This window comes from Anopheles marshallii, chromosome 3, assembly GCF_943734725.1.
Source record: "Anopheles marshallii chromosome 3, idAnoMarsDA_429_01, whole genome shotgun sequence".
Lineage (NCBI taxonomy): Eukaryota > Metazoa > Arthropoda > Insecta > Diptera > Culicidae > Anopheles > Anopheles marshallii.
In genome coordinates, this window is record NC_071327.1 from 55,726,600 (window position 1) to 55,744,260 (window position 17,661).

The 17,661-nt window shown below is 44.9% G+C and overlaps 2 protein-coding genes across 2 annotated transcripts; one reads left to right on the top strand and one right to left on the bottom strand.

Annotated features, from left to right (window-relative positions):
* Positions 1 to 230: 230 nt before the first annotated feature.
* Positions 231 to 5,951, top strand: LOC128715392 (uncharacterized). The gene has a single exon (XM_053810285.1). It carries the CDS (start codon positions 231 to 233, stop codon positions 5,949 to 5,951), a length of 5,721 nt encoding a protein of 1,906 aa, XP_053666260.1.
* Positions 5,952 to 6,288: 337 nt separating this feature from the next.
* Positions 6,289 to 11,394, bottom strand: LOC128712864 (probable chitinase 2). The gene is made up of 6 exons (XM_053807730.1): positions 11,258 to 11,394; positions 10,243 to 11,191; positions 8,887 to 8,995; positions 7,633 to 7,797; positions 7,369 to 7,564; positions 6,289 to 7,294 (listed from the first exon to the last, which is right to left on the bottom strand). The coding sequence occupies exons 1-6, from the start codon at positions 11,392 to 11,394 to the stop codon at positions 6,289 to 6,291; spliced, it is 2,562 nt and encodes an 853-aa protein (XP_053663705.1).
* Positions 11,395 to 17,661: the final 6,267 nt, after the last annotated feature.

Sequence of the window (17,661 nt, forward strand, 5' to 3'; positions counted from 1 at the left end):
GGGCAATAGATTGCCAACCCCTGCTTTAACGCGTATGGCTCGTCGGTTCTTTAGCATGCGCTGCGTCTCTCCGTATTGGCCCCAAATAGTACTGAGAGAGAGAGAGAGAGCGAGCAAAATAGAGAGACACGTACATTCGTTGAGCGTAAACATGATTCGCGTTGGGGCATCCCCGAACAGACCGCTTGACAGTCAATCGTGCAAAAAGATTGTTTCGTTGCGTACGCATAATGTCGGACAGTGAAGAAAAGTCTGGCGATTCCTTGCGTGTCGTCGAATTGTTCGCTGCCATCAGGAATAAGGATGAACAGGCATTGGCCGTAGTGTTGGAGCATTCTACCATCAAAACCGTCCTGATGTTCCAAACAAAGTACGGCATTTCACCATTGGCGTGCTGTATACGGACGGGTGACGTGAGTCATCTTGGTTTGGTGCGCTGCTTGTTGAGAAGTGGACTGTGCGACAGTGAAGTGGTCGATGGGATCGGCGAAACGGTGCTGGCGAACTTAGCACATGCGCCGAATTATAATTTAAACTTCCTCCAACATCTTATCGAAATTGTGATCGAAGGAGTCGACGATACGACCGCTTGCTACATGATGCTGAAACATAACTCCCTAGAGCTGTTCAAGGTATTTCTCGCGGTGAAGCAATACGATGAAGGCCGGTTATTTGGAATCCTCGCAAGTGCATTAACTAAATTAAACGTGAAACAGTTTCGTTTACCGACAAACTTGAAAATGTTCGTGCTGTGGAAGTTGGGTGATTATGGATATAAGCATTTATCAGGCGATTGGATGGGATCGCGCCAGACAAGCTCTGATGCATGGAAGGCCCACGTGGATGTGATAAGCGCATGTTGGAACCACATTGCGGAGAAGTATGACACCGGGACGTACGAGAATATTGACGGTCAATTGCTGTATCGATTGCATGTCATTCACAACCATCTGTACTTTCTTCAGCACATACAGTTTCTCGAGTATCTGCCGCTGCGGGAGGCAATATTTTGTCTGGCCATTTTTATTAATACCTTCAAGCCACAGCCGAGTTTATCGTTTGAAGTTTATCATTTGACGGTGCACAAGTGTCTTGTGGTTGACTTTGTACGCATGATTTCCTTTCAGTTAGTCCGCGTGAAACGATGTCTTGAGAGCGCGGAACAAGAGCTAATGTCGTTGATGGCGGATGCAGAATCCTTTATAGCTCCCATGAAGATCGATCTGATTGAAGAGTTGGCGAAGAGGGTCGAACTTTCTGTTGTAGGGAATCAACAGTACAGCAGTCAGAATAGATTAAACAGCAATAAAGACGAGGTCATACGAATCCTGATGCAAAAGGTGAAAAAAGCCGATAGAAAATGTGGCGAGGTAAAGATGGGCGAGCTCAAGGCGATACGGGAAAAACAACACGATTATCTCATCAAAGAGCTAAAATCCAGACTGAAACACGTAGTACATCCACAAAATATCGCCGATCGAATAATCGCTCAAACAAAGCGAACCCCTTCTGCAGATCACTCGGTGATCGCCGCTGATATTGTAGCAGGTGCTTTGTTTAATTTGGAGCATTTAATGCGCGGTAAAGATCGCCGTACGAGACGAAGGTTGATCAAGTGTTACAGTCAAATGAAGCAATTGTACTCTCTAAACAAAATTATCACCACCTTCGGACATGTGGCCGCAGTTAGCCCAACAAATGTGGAAGTGTTTCGTGATTGTTTAAAGCGTGCCGTCACGGTGCTGGGAGAGACGATGAAAAGTACGAAAAGTACCCCAAACATGCCTAATGATCGCTTGCAGGATGCGCTGGAACAGATGCTTACATCGCACTTTTCTGAAATTAACATTTTACATCGAAACAACTATGCACGCGAATTCTCTCTGGCACGGTTGGTGATTAACGGTGAGTTGGAGCGTAGAGTTTACAGTGTGATACCCAAACATACGGCCTGTATAAGTATGGTTATAAATCTGCTGTTTGTGATACTGCTGGCAGACATTCGTCGCAGCTTCTACGGATTGCTCGTACGGTGCAGTACTATGCAACAGTTACGTGCCTTGCTAATTATGGCAGGCGAAAAAGATACAGTGCTTCAAATGCAGCAGAATGCCTTACAAGCGGTACATTTGTATTTCACCAATATAAGGACACTGTTTGTGGAACTACGCGAGGGACAGGTTGCACAAACCGTCCAATTCACGGACGTGGAGAAACAGTTTATCGTTCAATGTTCGATTGTTGAAGAGCTGGAAGCTATGTTGGCGGTCGAGGCTGAGTTCAATTTTGAGAGCTTAAGAAAAACATGCTTTTCATGCAACTGCATATCAACAATACGCAGGATGCTGCACTGGAAGATAAACTCGTACCATCCCAACCGACTGCTCGAAACCATCTGTACTAAATGGGACCCAAACCTGGAGAATCTGTCGTACATTGAACTGTTGGATCATCGGATAACGTGGATCAATCCTACGACTGTAACGAATAATCTCTTAATGTTGCTGAAAGTGTACAGTTCGGCTGATGAAACCCACCAACTCTATCGCACCCGGGAACTGATCGAAACTATGGAGGTAGTGGTTGCGGAAGAGGACGCAATACTGGAGCTGAATAGAATGCTACGTCCGTACTATGAGAACATTTTCTTCTTGGACAACAAATGGAAGGCGTTGGAAGCGTTTTGCAGACGGCGTCAGCTACCATGGAATACCTCGCTCGTGCGTAAACTTCGGCGAACGGATCAAGCACATTTACAGGCGCTGTTCGATGAGCGACGCGCCAAGCTACGATCCATACTAGAGCAGAACGATATACGAATGGTAAATGCTCTAGACGTCGCGGTGATAATTTTGGACAAAGATATTCGCGCTTCCCTCGAGCATCTCCAACTGGAACTGTGCGAAATGCTAATCGCGGTGGGTTACTTTGGTGATAGCTTTCACTACGTCAAGCAACGCATTCCGATGTTACAGGGCAAAAACTACCGAAATCTGCTTGCGCACGATTCACTGTCCTACAATCTGCTCACGGACAGTGGTGATGAAAAGCTTATAGTTAATGTGTTCATCTTTACCAACACCGAAGTTCGTTTGTTTGATAAAAAATGCAACGGTCCGGCAGACCTACACTTTCCCTCCCTGGAGGATACGGAGAGATGGGTTGAGGAACAACAGAAGCTACTGGCAGCCATAAGGATGAACGATTTGAGAAAAGTTTACGAGACGATGCGTTCCGGTGGTGAAATAAAAAGCTTGTTTTGTTCTTCACGAAACATTGATCACTATCCTGCGGCGAACCTTCCGATAGAATGCCATCTACAAGGAATCTGCAATCCGGATCCGTCCATTATAGCGCTACTCGGTCTTTACATTCCAAATCTTCCGCATCTGTATCAGGATTCAAAGTTCCTGTTCGAGTGTGCAATAGTGCGACGCGACTTTGATGCTGCCATCAAGTTCACAAACGAAAGTGGATTATTTTGTGAGGAGTTCTACTCTTGGCCGAACTTTACGTCGCACACATTATTCGAATTGATCGTCTCAAAAATGACACCAGAAAGAGTTGTAGAACACTTTCTGGATTACGGCAATGAAAGTGGTGTTGAAGAAATGGTCGACCACCGTAATGATCACATCATCACCGGAAGCGATCCTGGTATTGTATGTAAAGCTATTCTTCGAGGTCTCCGCTCGACTGTTGAGCTTTTCGTGCGTAAAGCGCACCGATTGCATCCGAAGTCACTAGAGTTGGCAATTGTAATGCACTGGAACGATGTGTTGAGTAAGATTGCGGAGAAAACTGATATTGATGATAGCGTGTACGTTACTCTGCTCCGGACGTCGATAAAAGCGAACAACGATACTGCTTTAAAACATGTTATCAACAACCATCAGCTAACCTCGGATGCGCTGCGCCAATGTTATCTGACGGCTGCGTCTTTTGGAAGATGTGCTGTTTTAAAGTATTTACTGAAACATTTTCCACCAATGGACAGGAGCGTACTGTCAGCTGCCATTCACAGTGCTACACTTTACAACCACTGGCAGTGTGTACGGTTGCTGTTGGATGCAGATGCGGCCGTTGATGTGCTAATGCCTGACTATCAAGGTGCGGAATCAAACGTGCTCCTGCTGCTTATCATGTTCGAGCAGAGTAGATTGATACGACGAATAAAGTCTGTAAATTGTTCTATTTACGGCACAGTTACGGATCATCCATTTGCGGTAGCTTTGCGCTACGATACGGCATCCAGCACAGTGCTACGAGCATTAAGTGCACTTGGATTTGGTTGGCTCGACAGCTCCGCAACGTTGCATGAAGCGATTTTGCAAGGATACGATCAGCCTGCTTGGAATATCATGTGGAGGGAAATTGACGATCAACTTGCACCCCGTTCTACTCCAGCTTCCGATCACTGTACACTGCACACGAATGTACTTCAGCGCTGGCGGTTGATCGCTTTCGTTGAGGAGTGTAAAATGGACCGAACTGCTTTGGGTTGTGCTGCACAACTGAATGATTCCAGAATACTGTGCACACTGCTGGATCGGTTGCGCAGTATGCGACGGTACGATGACATCGGAGTGTTAGATGATATTGCGTTTCTTGTTGGTTCCTCCATCGTAAGACACTACAAAGCAGACAAAAGCGTTAATGGAAACGTAACGTCATATTGCGAAGATATGATTAGCAGGATACATACCTGGCATGCGACAACAAACGATGTACATTGGAAAGAGCACATGATAGATGCTGGAGACATATCCATTAAGTTTGCCATACCTGCTTATCTGCAGATAAGCGACAACGCAGCTTACTTCCGCATCACAGACAGTTCATCACTCACTGGAAGCTTACAAGACTTGCATAAGATCAGCAACTCGTTATTCACCACGCATGCAATGGTATACGCTACGTTTCGTAAAGATGACCGCACTGTATATTTCTTGCGAATTGATAACGTCTGTTGTGCGTACGACATCTACGCACCGGATAGACGGATCGATTTAAGCAACATTCTAAACGCCAGAGCTGGAGGTGGCGAAACTGTTTTGATGACGGCTATTAAACATGAACGCCAGCTGGAAATGGTCCAAATGTTAGTAGAGGAGGGTGCAAACCCTTTGCTAGCAGACAGCCACGGCAGTACACCAATCGGCTTGGCAGCAGATTACCCGTCCCCTGAACTAACACTGTATTTGTTGGACGAATGTCTGCAGCGGGATCTGCGCAATGACGAGGGAGTTGATGTGTTGACCGTTTCCGATGGAACCGGGGGATATAAACTAATCCACAAAGCCACTGTAAATGGACATGAAGAGATTTTGGCTCGTTTATTTCAGCTCCAAGTTGACGCCACGACCCAAAACATTTACGGCTACACACCGGCCCACATTGCGGCAAAAATTCCACTTACTAATGCCATCTCCATGATGAAACAGTTGCTAGATTACGACCGTACACCGGTGGACATGTTGGATATCACAGGTGCCACCTTGTTGCGTTTGGCCGGTCAGGTCGGCTCGATTGAAATGCTCGACCTGTTGATGGAGTACAATCCAGATCTTACCTTACAACCCAATCGAGCGGCATTGTACCAGGCGATCGAGCTCCAACACGTCCAGTGGGCAAAACGTTTCTTGGAACATGCTGTAGACCGAGGTATCCCGAAAGTTACGAGCATGGAGGATAATGGTGATGATGCTGTGATTCTATCAATGAAATGTGCTGACCTTGAACTGTCTCGTGCCTTGCTCGAGTATGAGCTAGGACACCCATTGGAGGAGATAAATGTATGCGATCTACCGAGAATTGAAGCCGTCCTGAAAGCATCTACCTCAAAGATTCCACAAGTCCCAGTGGAGCATCTGCTAAAATTAAAAGGATTGAATGAATCAGATAACTTTCTCACATTCTTGCAGAAACTGATACAGGAACCTAACCCTTAATATGAGTATCTGGTATGTTATTTTGTGATACAATTTTTTTTTGTTTTCGTGGAATTGCAGCAGACCACTAAGCGCGATATCCCATATATGTATTATGTGTGGTAGAAAATGTTTAAGTATAATTTGAATAAATGTTACTTTGTATTGTATTGATGTATTGATTCCAAACCTACCATCTATAATGTCATCGTAAGAACGACACTGTCGCCTAGAAACAACCGAAGTCTTTTTTTTTCTAATGTTTTGGCAACATTCGTGGACATTTCATCACAAGTAAACATACAGTTTGTATCTATACTTACACAACCATGAACGTATTATGCCACAGGTTAGACTTTTACAGCCTTCGAGCGTCGACCCCGCGAATAACAACAACTTGGCCAGGAATCAGCTCGAAGCGGTGACCAATTACTCCCGATGGTTTCTTGGTCGCGCCGCGAACCTCGGGCACTTTATTCGGTTGTGGGACAATGGTGATCCTTTGCGGCAACCGACGCTCAACCGACGTCTTATCCGACGCTACGGTGATGGCGTTACTGATCGTTTTTAGCAGTGGATATTTTCCAGTAACAAGAGGTATGGATAGGGCAACACTGTTGCTATTGTAAAAATCTTTGTAAGTGTCTTGTTCTGGTGCGCACAGCCCGTTAAAATCATCTGTATCGACTGACCAAACCATAAGTCCGGCCAGCTTCTGACGAACCGCAAAGCGGACCTTGTTCGCGATGGAGCGCGTACTATCGTACACTATGACCTGTGACTTGGTACCTTTGGACTTGATCGCCACCATCTCCGATGCGGTCGGATCCCATTCGAGCGTCCAATCACTTTGATTACGTTTAAGCTCTTGGCATACCTCATTGTAGCCCATGAAACCGCTCTCCTTGGTGGCTGGTCCGGGAAAACCGACCTTATTTGCTATATCACCTAGCCGGGCTTGAGCCATAGGACTGACGAACGTGCGGCCATAGAACGGTAGTCCCAGGACGAGTTTGCTAGCTGGAGCTCCTAGCTCAAGAAGATATTGGATCGAGTACTCCACATTCCGGAAGTCGCTGCTGGTAAGTGGTGCGTTAGGGCCGATCTTACCGTCCCAGCTGCCATTGTAATCGTAGCATACGATGTGCAGGAGGTCCAGGTAGTTCGATAGCTCCCTAACGTTAAACGCTGAATCTATCGTTTCTTTGACCGCACCGATGGCCGCCGTTAGTAGCAGGTTGTTCTTCCGAAACTCCTGACTGAGTTCGCGTACGAGCGCCACAAAGTTTTCACGATCAGCCGGTTTTCCACCGTGTAGGGTCGGGTATACCCAATTCAGGTCGAGCCCATCAAACGCGTGCTGCCTGAAACGGGAAAACATAGGAAAGTGTTAGGGAAGGGAGAAATAATATCTACCCTCGAAGGCTATACAACTTACTTGATAAAATCGAGCGCATTCGTCACAAACGCTTGTCGCCGTGCGGGATTAGCCGCTAGGTTAGAATATTTTAGCGAACCGTCATTCCGGCCACCAACAGCCAGTAGGACCTTCAGATGAGGATGTGCTGCGCGCATCTTCGTCAGCTTCTCGTAACCTCCCTTGCCATAGTTATCTTTGAGATCTTGCCATGCATCTAGAAGAAGACAAGTAAAGCGTCATGTATGAAGCCTTTTATGAAAGGGAAGGACAGCATCAACTTACCGAGCGATTTGATGGTATTTTTCGCCTCATTTAATCCAGCGAAAGCGTAGATGGCATGTGTGCAGAGGGTCGGATCGAATGAGTCCAGCGGATAGGACGCACTACCGGTACGGTAAACGGCCCAGGTTGAGATGTAGCACGTCACTACTCGATCGTGGTCCGTCACTGTGAAAAAAATATAGCGGTTAGCTTAATCCAAACCCAAAACAGGATGGAAGCAAGTGCACAAAAGCTTGTTGCTTGTTTGGGATATTCAAACGCACTCTGGACCTTTCCAATTTTCAGAGAAAAAAATTCTCTTCTCTTCATTATTCTTTAAAGATTCTTCAAAAGAAGATCCTTAGTTCTCGATGCGACGGTGGAAAGTACGTTACAGTTTTCATAGTCCCGGAGGCCAAGCTAATGCTAAAGTTCGTGCTCGATGAGTAGATCACAGGAAGCACAGTGGCATCAAAAGCATCAGCAGATCGTGTGGTTCCTAACAAGAAACGACTGGATATAGGCTATAATCTAAACGAAAACATCAAACTTCAGGGCCGATTTCCCAGAATAATTGAAGAAGAAGAAACAATCGTCCAACGCGAATAGCAACCAATGTTCTGATGAACGATTGGAAACGACTATTCAACAAGCTTTTGTTGATGAAGAAACCTTTGCACACATCGGTAGCAGAGGTACAACACAATTTTTCGTCGAAAAACATAATGGATGTCCATCGATACTTCCAATTACCCTCGGTAGTTCAAATCAAAACCGTTCGGAATATTCCAGAAGCACAGCTAAACCTGTTATGAGTTCGAAGATTGGGGCAACAAACCGGACTAACTTTATGTTCGCGGATGGTGTAGTCAGCGTCGAACGGTATGCGGAAATGATAGAGATTGTAGTGTGCCGGGGGGGAATTTGAAGCGTAATTTTGTATGTCTTTGTGGATTTTGTGGACATTACGATGATATTAGGAACCCAAGCGTTGGTAGGGTTTAAGACCAATGTAAATTAATTTTGAGTAAAAGATTTACGATCATTTTTCAAAAGAAACAACGAAAGAAGGAGGGACTAGAAATTCTTGAGAGGACGTTCCGTACGCCATTCTCATTGTGACTACCGATTGTGAGACCACAATTCAGAGCACTCAGAGAACAAATCCTTTTATGAGGATTTTTAAGCGAACATTCTGCAGCTTCACTAACGTAAAATGTGAAATGGACATTTTGGACGAAATAATAGATCAGGAATACATACTTAGATACTTACCTAGTGCGCCGCTCCCAGAACCTGCAAGTAGCAATAGTACGAGCGACAGCAGCAATAGGCAACCAAGCCCACGTAATCGATCCATGGGCAACATCATTATATTGTTCCTCTGCCCCGTTTTGCAACGACTCGATCCTTTATCGGATTGCAAGCACGTTGTTGTTCTGCCGTATCACACCTTCCTTTGGCGGTTCCGTAAGATGTCCGTTTTGCTTCTTGTTTTAAGATGCCTCCGCTTCCGATCAGTATCATGCAACTTTCGTGGCGTACCTCACGGGATAACGCTTTAAACAACAAGTTCACAATGTTTGGGTCCAATTACCCGTCGGTGCACACATACACGACATCAACGCACTTCAAGAAACGAACCTCTGGTGCTCTTTTCGACCATAGATCGGATAGTGATGAATTGATGGTACGAACTGCAAATAGTACACGTTTTTGTCTCCCACAGGGCAGGCACCTAAACTGTTCCACTTTCTGAAAACACCGATCGAGGTTTTAAGAACACCAGCTCAACACAAATTCATTCCATTCGCAAGGTCGATCTCGCGGTAACTATGCTAATTCCCAAAAACACGTCTGCTGAAGCCAATGCTTGAGATCCAAATGAGCCGCTAGAACCCGAAATCTCCAGATTGTACGGTTATCGCGTGACGAAAACAGAAACGAACGTGCGCATAAATTACATTCGTACGCTCCGACCGTTTTCAGCTCACATATACACGGTCAAAGATGCTTCTTCTATACACCATGTACAAGAATACGGTAAGACTTGCAGAGGAACATCCTCGCAAACACCGTTTTCTTCGTTTTTTGCTGTTTCTTTAGGCTTTTCGCCACAAAATCTTCTGTGCTTTCGGGTCTCGCCTGATCTTCGGCTTTTAGCTTAGTCCTCCTTGTTTCTCGGGTCTCGTGTTGAGATTCTCTTCTTTCCAATGGTCCTTCGAAGTAGTTTGCACGCTCAGGTTTTAAAAATACAGGTTTTTTCGGTTTTAGCCCCCAGAGTCAAAGCTACTTCTGGTTACAGTTCTGAGTCTTAAGTATAATGTGCCGGGAAAGACGCTTCCATTGAAGTGTGACGGAAATAAGAATATTAAACGATATCTTGTTTGAATTTGAACATGAAAAGAATTAATCTTGCTCAGTGATGTCATCGTAAGAACAATGCTGTCGTCTAGAAATATTAGAACACGACTTAGATTAAAATGTTTTGGCAACATTTGTGGGAGTTTAATTACAGGTAAACATACAGCTTGTACTGTAAATAACCACGGGAGAATTATGCTAAATTTGAGAGTTTTACAGCCTTCGAGCGGTGAAGGTAATCGTTCCAATGAATAACAACACCATAACCAGAAGCGAGCTCGAAACGGAAGCCAGTGTGGCTCCCGATGGTCCCGTGGCTGTTCCACCTGCCGCAGGTACTTCATCCGGTTCGTGCGGGATGACGTTTTCTTGCGTCAACTCGTCCGACGCTACGATGATGGCGTTGCTGATCGTCTTTAGCAGAGGATATTTTCCGGTAACAGCAGCTGGGATCGAAAGTGCGACATGGTTCCGATCGCCAAAGTCTTTGTACGTGTCGTCTTCCGGAGCGCACAGCCCGTTGAAATCATCTGTATCGACCGACCAAACCATCAGCCCGGCCAGCTTCTGACGAACCGCAAAGCGAACCTTGTTCGCGATCGAGCGCGTACTATCGTACACCACGACCTGTGACGTGGAACCGTTTGACTTGATCGCCACCATCTCCGATGCGGTCGAGTCCCATTCGAGCGTCCAATCGCTTGGATTACGCTTCAGCTCCTCGCAAACCTCATTGTAGCCCATGAAACCGTTCTCTTTGGTGGCTGGTCCAGGGAACCCGACTTTATCCGCTGTATCGCCTAGCCGCGCCTTGGCAATAGTACTGACGAACGTGCGACCATAGAACGGTAGGCCCAGGACGAGTTTGCTAGCGGGGGCTCCCAGTTCTAGCAGATGCTCGATCGAATACTCGACGTTAAGGAAGTCGCGGCTGGTAAGTGGTGCGTTAGGACCGATCTTACCGTCCCAGCTGCCATTGTAATCGTAGCACATGATATGCAGGAAGTCCAGGTACTTTGAGAGTGCCTTAACGTCGTACGCCGCATCGATCGTATCTTTGCCCGCACCAATGGCGGAGGTTAGTAGCAGGTTGTTCTTCCGGAACACTTGGCTGAGTTCGCGTACGAGCGCCACAAAGTTTTCACGATCAGCCGGTTTTCCACCGCGCTGCGTCGGATACTCCCAGTCCAGATCGAGTCCATCAAATCCGTACTGCCTGAAACGGGAACAGGAGGCGTCAGGAATTGGATTTTTTTTTAACTTCCAAGGTTATACAACTTACTTGATAAAATCGAGCGCATTCGTCACAAACGCTTGTCGCCGTTCGGGATTGGCTGCAAGGTTAGAGTATTTTTCCGAACCCTCATTCCAGCCACCGATCGCAAGTAGAACTTTCAGGTGCGGATGTGCTGCGCGCATCTTCGTCAGCTTCTCGTAACCTCCCTTGCCATAATTATCTTTGAGATCTTGCCATGCATCTAGAAGAAGGCGAGTAAAGCGTCATGTATGAAGAGTATTATGAAAGGGAAGGACAACATCAACTTACCGAGCGATTTGATGGTATTTTTCGCCTCATCCAAACCAGCGAAAGCGTAGATGGCATGTGTGCAGAGGGTCGGATCGAATGAGTCCAGCGGATAGGACGCACTACCGGTACGGTAAACGGCCCAGGTTGAGATGTAGCACGTCACTACTCGATCGTGGTCCGTCACTGTGAAAGGAATATAGCGGTTAGCTTAATGCAAACCCAAAACAGGAAGTATTGACACAAAACGCTTAGCTCAAGCCGCCGAGTCACCGCACCGGGAAGTTTGACGCTAGGAAGAAACCAACCCGAGTGCCGTAATGGGGGCATGTTCGACTGACGAACACCACTCGCCGTGCGTCATGCTTCGGTGGGTTTCTCTGTGCGCGGTAATGGTACTGAACTCGTGGGAGAGCTTGTCGGCTTGTCGGATGTATACCATACCATTCATTAACCATGCATGCCAGCACAACCTCAACGCGCAGACCATCCTTGATAAGACCCTTTCGATAAGGCCATCGATAAGGCCATCGTCACATTAAAAGGTTTTCTTTGTTATGCCAAGAATCTGTGGCTGCAAGGCAAAGGACCGCAATACATTGCAAGCTATTTTGCGAGGAAAATTCGCAGCTGGAAAGTTCAAACGCTTATTCACCTGCGATGCTGGAATGCTTTGTTAACGCTTTGCCATTACTCTCTCACTGTGGAGGGCGATCGTTAATACAATCGTTTAAACAAATCAAAAATCGCTAAGAGGCAACTTCATATAATAAGCCAAATTCTTGCACCTGCCAGAGTAAGCCCTATCGTTACGATGCATGGCGAACGAATGTTGGAAAGCATTAATGCGTTGGCTTGTTTCCTTCCCGGAAGAAATACAAAAAACACACCCTTGTCAGTACATCGATTCGGTACTGTCGAAACAGCTTCTATAATGGAAGGGTTTCGCTTTCGTTCCCTGTACGTTACCGAACCGCTGACAAAAAGCATCCGTTAATTGAGGCATGTTTGCTTACAAATGTAGGTAAAACGAGCCACAACGTGCCACATATGGCCAACAGACACGCGTTCATTATCATCCGCATCCGTATCAGAAGACTGCGAAGTTTAGACAATGCTAATGGTTCATCGCCGCATGAGACATTCTACAATTCGTGGAAAACATCGGAGACTCATGAAGAACGTAAGGAAGTGCTTGGCAATGCCAAACCGGTGTGAAACCATGACGTTGTTCTAGAGCAGGAGTCTCCAAACTTTTCAGCCCGCGGGCCGCATTGGTTGAAACTACGATAGCGTGGGGGCCACTAACACATTTTCTTGCGGGTAATTTACACAGATGTTGGGCTCGAGATGACTTTTTTTCACTATTTCTAGTATTTAATGTTACTGACTGTTATAGTAATTAATATTTGAACAGTTGAACAATATTATAGCTTTTTTAATTGGGATTTTTTTTTAAATTGTAACAAGAGCGATAGCGTCGCGGACCCCACTGGATGCTCTCGAGGGCTGTAGTTTGGAGACACCTGTTCTTGAGGCTTCATTTCAATGCAACTTCCAATTATACAAACTAGCAGTTATTGGGAGGCACACGTTTGTTCTATTGAAACTTTGAACAGTAATTGATAGAATTTCGAGACTTTTTAGAAAATAAAGGCTTTGCATACTGGAACTAAAAGCGTCCCAGAGCGAGTGTTTGGTAACGGTGGCGGTTCTACTCGGTAGGATCGATCCAAAATTCCTACTTTCCAACTACGACTAAACAAAAGCCAAAGAAAGCCAGCAATTGTATCATTGTCACTGAAGACGAAGAGAAATACTGTAACTAAAGCAGTAGCTAATGGGCTGCTGGACTCCTGAGGTTAAAGTGCCACTAAAGAGTAGTGGAACTGAAGCCTACGCTTATGGACTCCTAAGGTTGTTATGCCACTAAAGAACAGGAAAAATGCTAGAACTATAGTCTATCTCTCAAGACCAAATCGTCCAAACCTAAGTAAATGTCATTTCTACTACCACTTTGCCATATTTGGCAAGATACCGTACCAGCACAACAACCTCAACTGGTCTAAGAAAAGACTTTGCCTTTTCGGACTTCCTTTAAATTTATGTACCCGGTGCTGGATATAATCAGTGAAGTCCTGTGTACGGAGGATAATGAAGCTGTGTGCTGTCCGGATAGGATTTTGGACAGGCTCTATCGTGTGGAGACCGGCTTCGCTACCGGGATTTACCACCGGACCAACAATGGTGCATTGCATTAACAGTGTTTAAAAAATAAGAATTAAACACCGAATGTCAGCAAAGACTTGGAGTTGAGAAATAGTTGACATGGAGAAAAGTTGGAGATCAAATCAACCAAAATCAACACACTTCAACCGAAAACATGTGAATGGTCTTGCAAATTAACACCTCTTGTGCGGTAAGCTATGATGTGTATTGGATTAATATTTTACAAAACTCCAAAACTTCAACAACATCTCCGTTCGCTTCGATCATCTGTGAGCGTTGTAGTTAACGAAAATAGTGATCCTATAATATTGATACGTTCTACCAGTAGAGCGGTAAGCAGGCAAACTTTCACGAGGAAACGTTTGATAGAAGCGGTGTACGGGCTCGGGTGGCAGGTTCATTTGATGCCGTATATATGATTTTATTGCTACCAAGACTTGCGGTCAGCAATGAGTCATGTTCCAGTTGCAACGGAAGCACAAGAAGAAAAGAAACATCAAGAACCCATCGTCAAATAATGGTTCAGGTGTGAAAGAGGTAGCGCGATTAGTTGTTTTTTTTTTTATGGAAACAATATTAATAAGTCGTTGAATGAGATCATGCTAAAAAAATGATAATGTTTAATACTTTTTAGATGTAATATATATTGGGTGAATATCTTGAACTTTTCGCACTTTCTAGTGAGTGCGCGCTGATCTCACGATAGATCGCGATCATGTTTAATCACATTGCCTTCCCGAGCATTTTCTCTGTTTTATAGTTCACATCCACTTTGAATCGGCTCTGTTCTGAACTTTCCCATGCACACACATTATTCTACACACGATCGTCAGTCACCAGAGTGCCCAGAGCAGCCGGTAATTGGAAGCAACCAGGAAGTCCAGCAGAGTGGATTCCAGCTTCGTTATACGACCATTTCAACGAACCGTACCAAGGCCACACCGGGTGTGTGAGTGGATCGTACACGCACACGGGACTGAGACCGCGTCAACACGGTGTTACTGCGGATGGATGAATAGCCCGCTGCGAAGATGGAGAAACTTGTTCTCTATGCAAGCAGCAAGAAATAGATGACGCCCGTTACGAAAGATGAACCGTGAGGGCCAGTTTCTGTTGTGTGACTTGTGGCCTTTAAGCTCTTACTTTCTAGCATGGTGGCTTACGGGTACATACCTATGGCGCCGCTCCCAGAACCGACGTGTAGCGACAGCAGCATTAGGCAACCAAGCCCCAGCAAGCGATCCATGGGCAACATAATTATATTGTTCCGCTGCCCCGTTCTGCAGCTACTCGATCTTGATCGGATTGCAAGTACGTTGTTGTTCTGCCGTATCACACCTTCCTTTGGCGGTTCCGTACGATGTACAGTTGTTTCACCGTTGTGCTTCTTGTTTTAAGATGCCTCCCCTTCCGATCGGTATCGTTCAACTTTCGCGGCGTACCGCACGAGATAACGCTTCTAACAACAAGTTCACAATGTTTGCGTCCAAACCACCAGCGTCATTTGCACCGTCGGGGCACACACACCTTAAATCTAAAATATCACTCGCACCGTATCGCTAGTGAAGGGGGAACAACATTCGTGCGTTGAAAACAATCGCCACGACATCAACGCGCTACAAGAAACGAACCTTTGCGAACGAAGAGGGAACGGTGCGAAGTGGTCGCTTGAGTCACTTTATATGCAGCAGGCAGAACGCCAAACGTCACACCAGTTACGAACCGCAGGCCTCCGAGTCGCGGACACAAATAAAGCTAAAGCTTTTGCTATGGCGTTCACGGTGGGCTACTTCTTGCGTACACTTTACGACCCACCAATACCACCACCAGCTTCAATCGGTCCATGCATGGTCCGCTTGACTCTCTTTGGGTCTCTTTCATGGTACGGCGTTGAGAGAAATCGTAACGCGCGTCTGTAGGCATATCGCGCGATGTTCACATGCTCTCTTTTCCGATGGTCTTTTGGCGCTCTGTTTTTTTTTTACAGAACTATCGTACATGTAAAGCATAAGTTATGCTCCATGACCCAGTTGGGAACATGATCGAACTGTTCTAGATGAGGTTCGTCTTGTGGTAGAGCAACTAGTTCACGACAGTAGAAAACACACAATATAGCTTCTATTATTGCACGATTGTGTACAAAGAATAGACACTGTTCGATTACTTTTTACTACTGTCTAATACCTATCTAACTTTACTACTGATTAGCCATTATAATTAGCTTTTTGTCATAAAAAACACTTTGTGCTGCAGCAGCACTATGGGAACCTGTTCTATATCTCGCATTGTATGGTCGTCTGGTGTCATTCGTATGGCGTTACCAAGCCACTAACGTATTGATCGTTCGTCACTTATTCAGGTAAGCACCTGGTAAAAGGACAGATGATAAGATGGATCAGCTTGCAAAATCTTTATACGTTTTTATGCTGCTTCTTGTACGCTTGGAAGACACATGTTAGCAGCAATTATTAATTTGTTAAACAAAACCTCACCTCACTGACACTGAACTAACATTGCTTAAATTTGGGTTTATCTAAAGAATTCTTCAATTAGCGCTATCCTGAATGGGAGCTTTTTTGATAAAGAAATAGAATAATAAAGAAGCGCTTCAAATCCAAATATAAATTTCACGAACATTTCTTTCACTTATCGGCGCTAACACAATTCAGATGGCTTGCTCGCGCCCTTTTTCTATGTACGTTACAACGTTTATTCATCTAACAAGTGCTGATTTGTTCCAGTGTAGTAATAATTCGACGTTCTAAGAATACCAAAATAAAGCCAATCTAATCTTGAAAACACTTTCTCTTTTTATCCTGGTGGGTGTAACATTATAAAAAAAAGATGTACTATTAGCTGTCCCCAGTACCGCGTGTCATAAAATGTTGCAATTGAATTCCGAACTGTAACGATAACTTTTGAATGTGTGAATGTGTGAACTCAGCCTCCCGAAACCTGACTCGTACAGAAGAACATCACTGATGATAGATATGCGTTCAAAGAATGAGAAAGTAATTTTGTATATCCAATTTGTTCAAGTGTTGTGTTCCCATGTGGTGTTGGACTTTAGTACAAAACTGTTCTTGGTTCGCAGTCCCGTAAGCTCGTGCCATTTAATCATTCACTCATCACTTTCACTTTCTTTGTTCTAGTCCGCTTTTACTCTTTCCTTATCATAAACCTGCTGCCATTCAAGTATTGTGCACGATGCAGTTCAGCACCGTGCTGTTACTACCAATCAGTGGAATATCTAATATCTTACACCGTTCATACATCTAGCTATGACCTACGTAACTATTCCTACACAACACATCATCACAAGGCCTAAGGAGCAATGGTTGCCTGTTGTTACGGGGGACTAAAACGTTAGAGTGTTTTTTTCCACAAAAGGAATGCGTGCTCTTTCCTAGCTGTTTCACAGTTTCTAATTTACTCACTTTGATACTTAGATGGTTTTCAACATTCGCTTGTAGCTAAAACAGACCTACCCCCCCCTGCTACGTGTGTGTTTGTCGCAATGGATTCCATATAAATAATGCTGAATTTGACAGTAGAAAAGGGAATATAAAAGATACAAAGTCTACAATCTCATAAAAGCTCACATGGAGAAAGTTGGGTTAAATAGGTACAATAGTACGGCGATTTTGAGTAGTGTTCCAAAGAGTGAGGCAGATTAAAACGTTTGCTATTTATAAAACGATTATCGGATTGAGTAGTAAAAATGGAGTGCGTTTCTGCCTCAACACCAAGAATCCTCTCCCCTATATGTGTATGTGTTTAAAAGTTAAGAATATATTAAAATCTCATCGACACTAATGGTTTCTCTAAAGCTCATCAACCCGGGTGTAGTGTGCGTGAAGGAAACATGTTGTTTGATTGTTTGAGAAGCGATATGCTGAGTGCGGTACGGTACAAGTATCACTATGGGACGC

Coding starts and splice junctions, on each gene's coding strand:
- LOC128712864 (XM_053807730.1), bottom strand. CDS start 11,394: ATGCGCGCAGCACATCCGCACCTGAAAGTTCTACTTGCGATCGGTGGC. Junction 8,996..10,242: donor CCGTTTCGAGCTCGCTTCTG/GTTATGGTGTTG, acceptor AAAACGGGGCAG/AGGAACAATATAATGATGTT. Junction 7,565..7,632: donor AAATACCATCAAATCGCTCG/GTAAGTTGATGC, acceptor GTCTTCTTCTAG/ATGCATGGCAAGATCTCAAA.
- LOC128715392 (XM_053810285.1), top strand. CDS start 231: ATGTCGGACAGTGAAGAAAAGTCTGGCGATTCCTTGCGTGTCGTCGAA.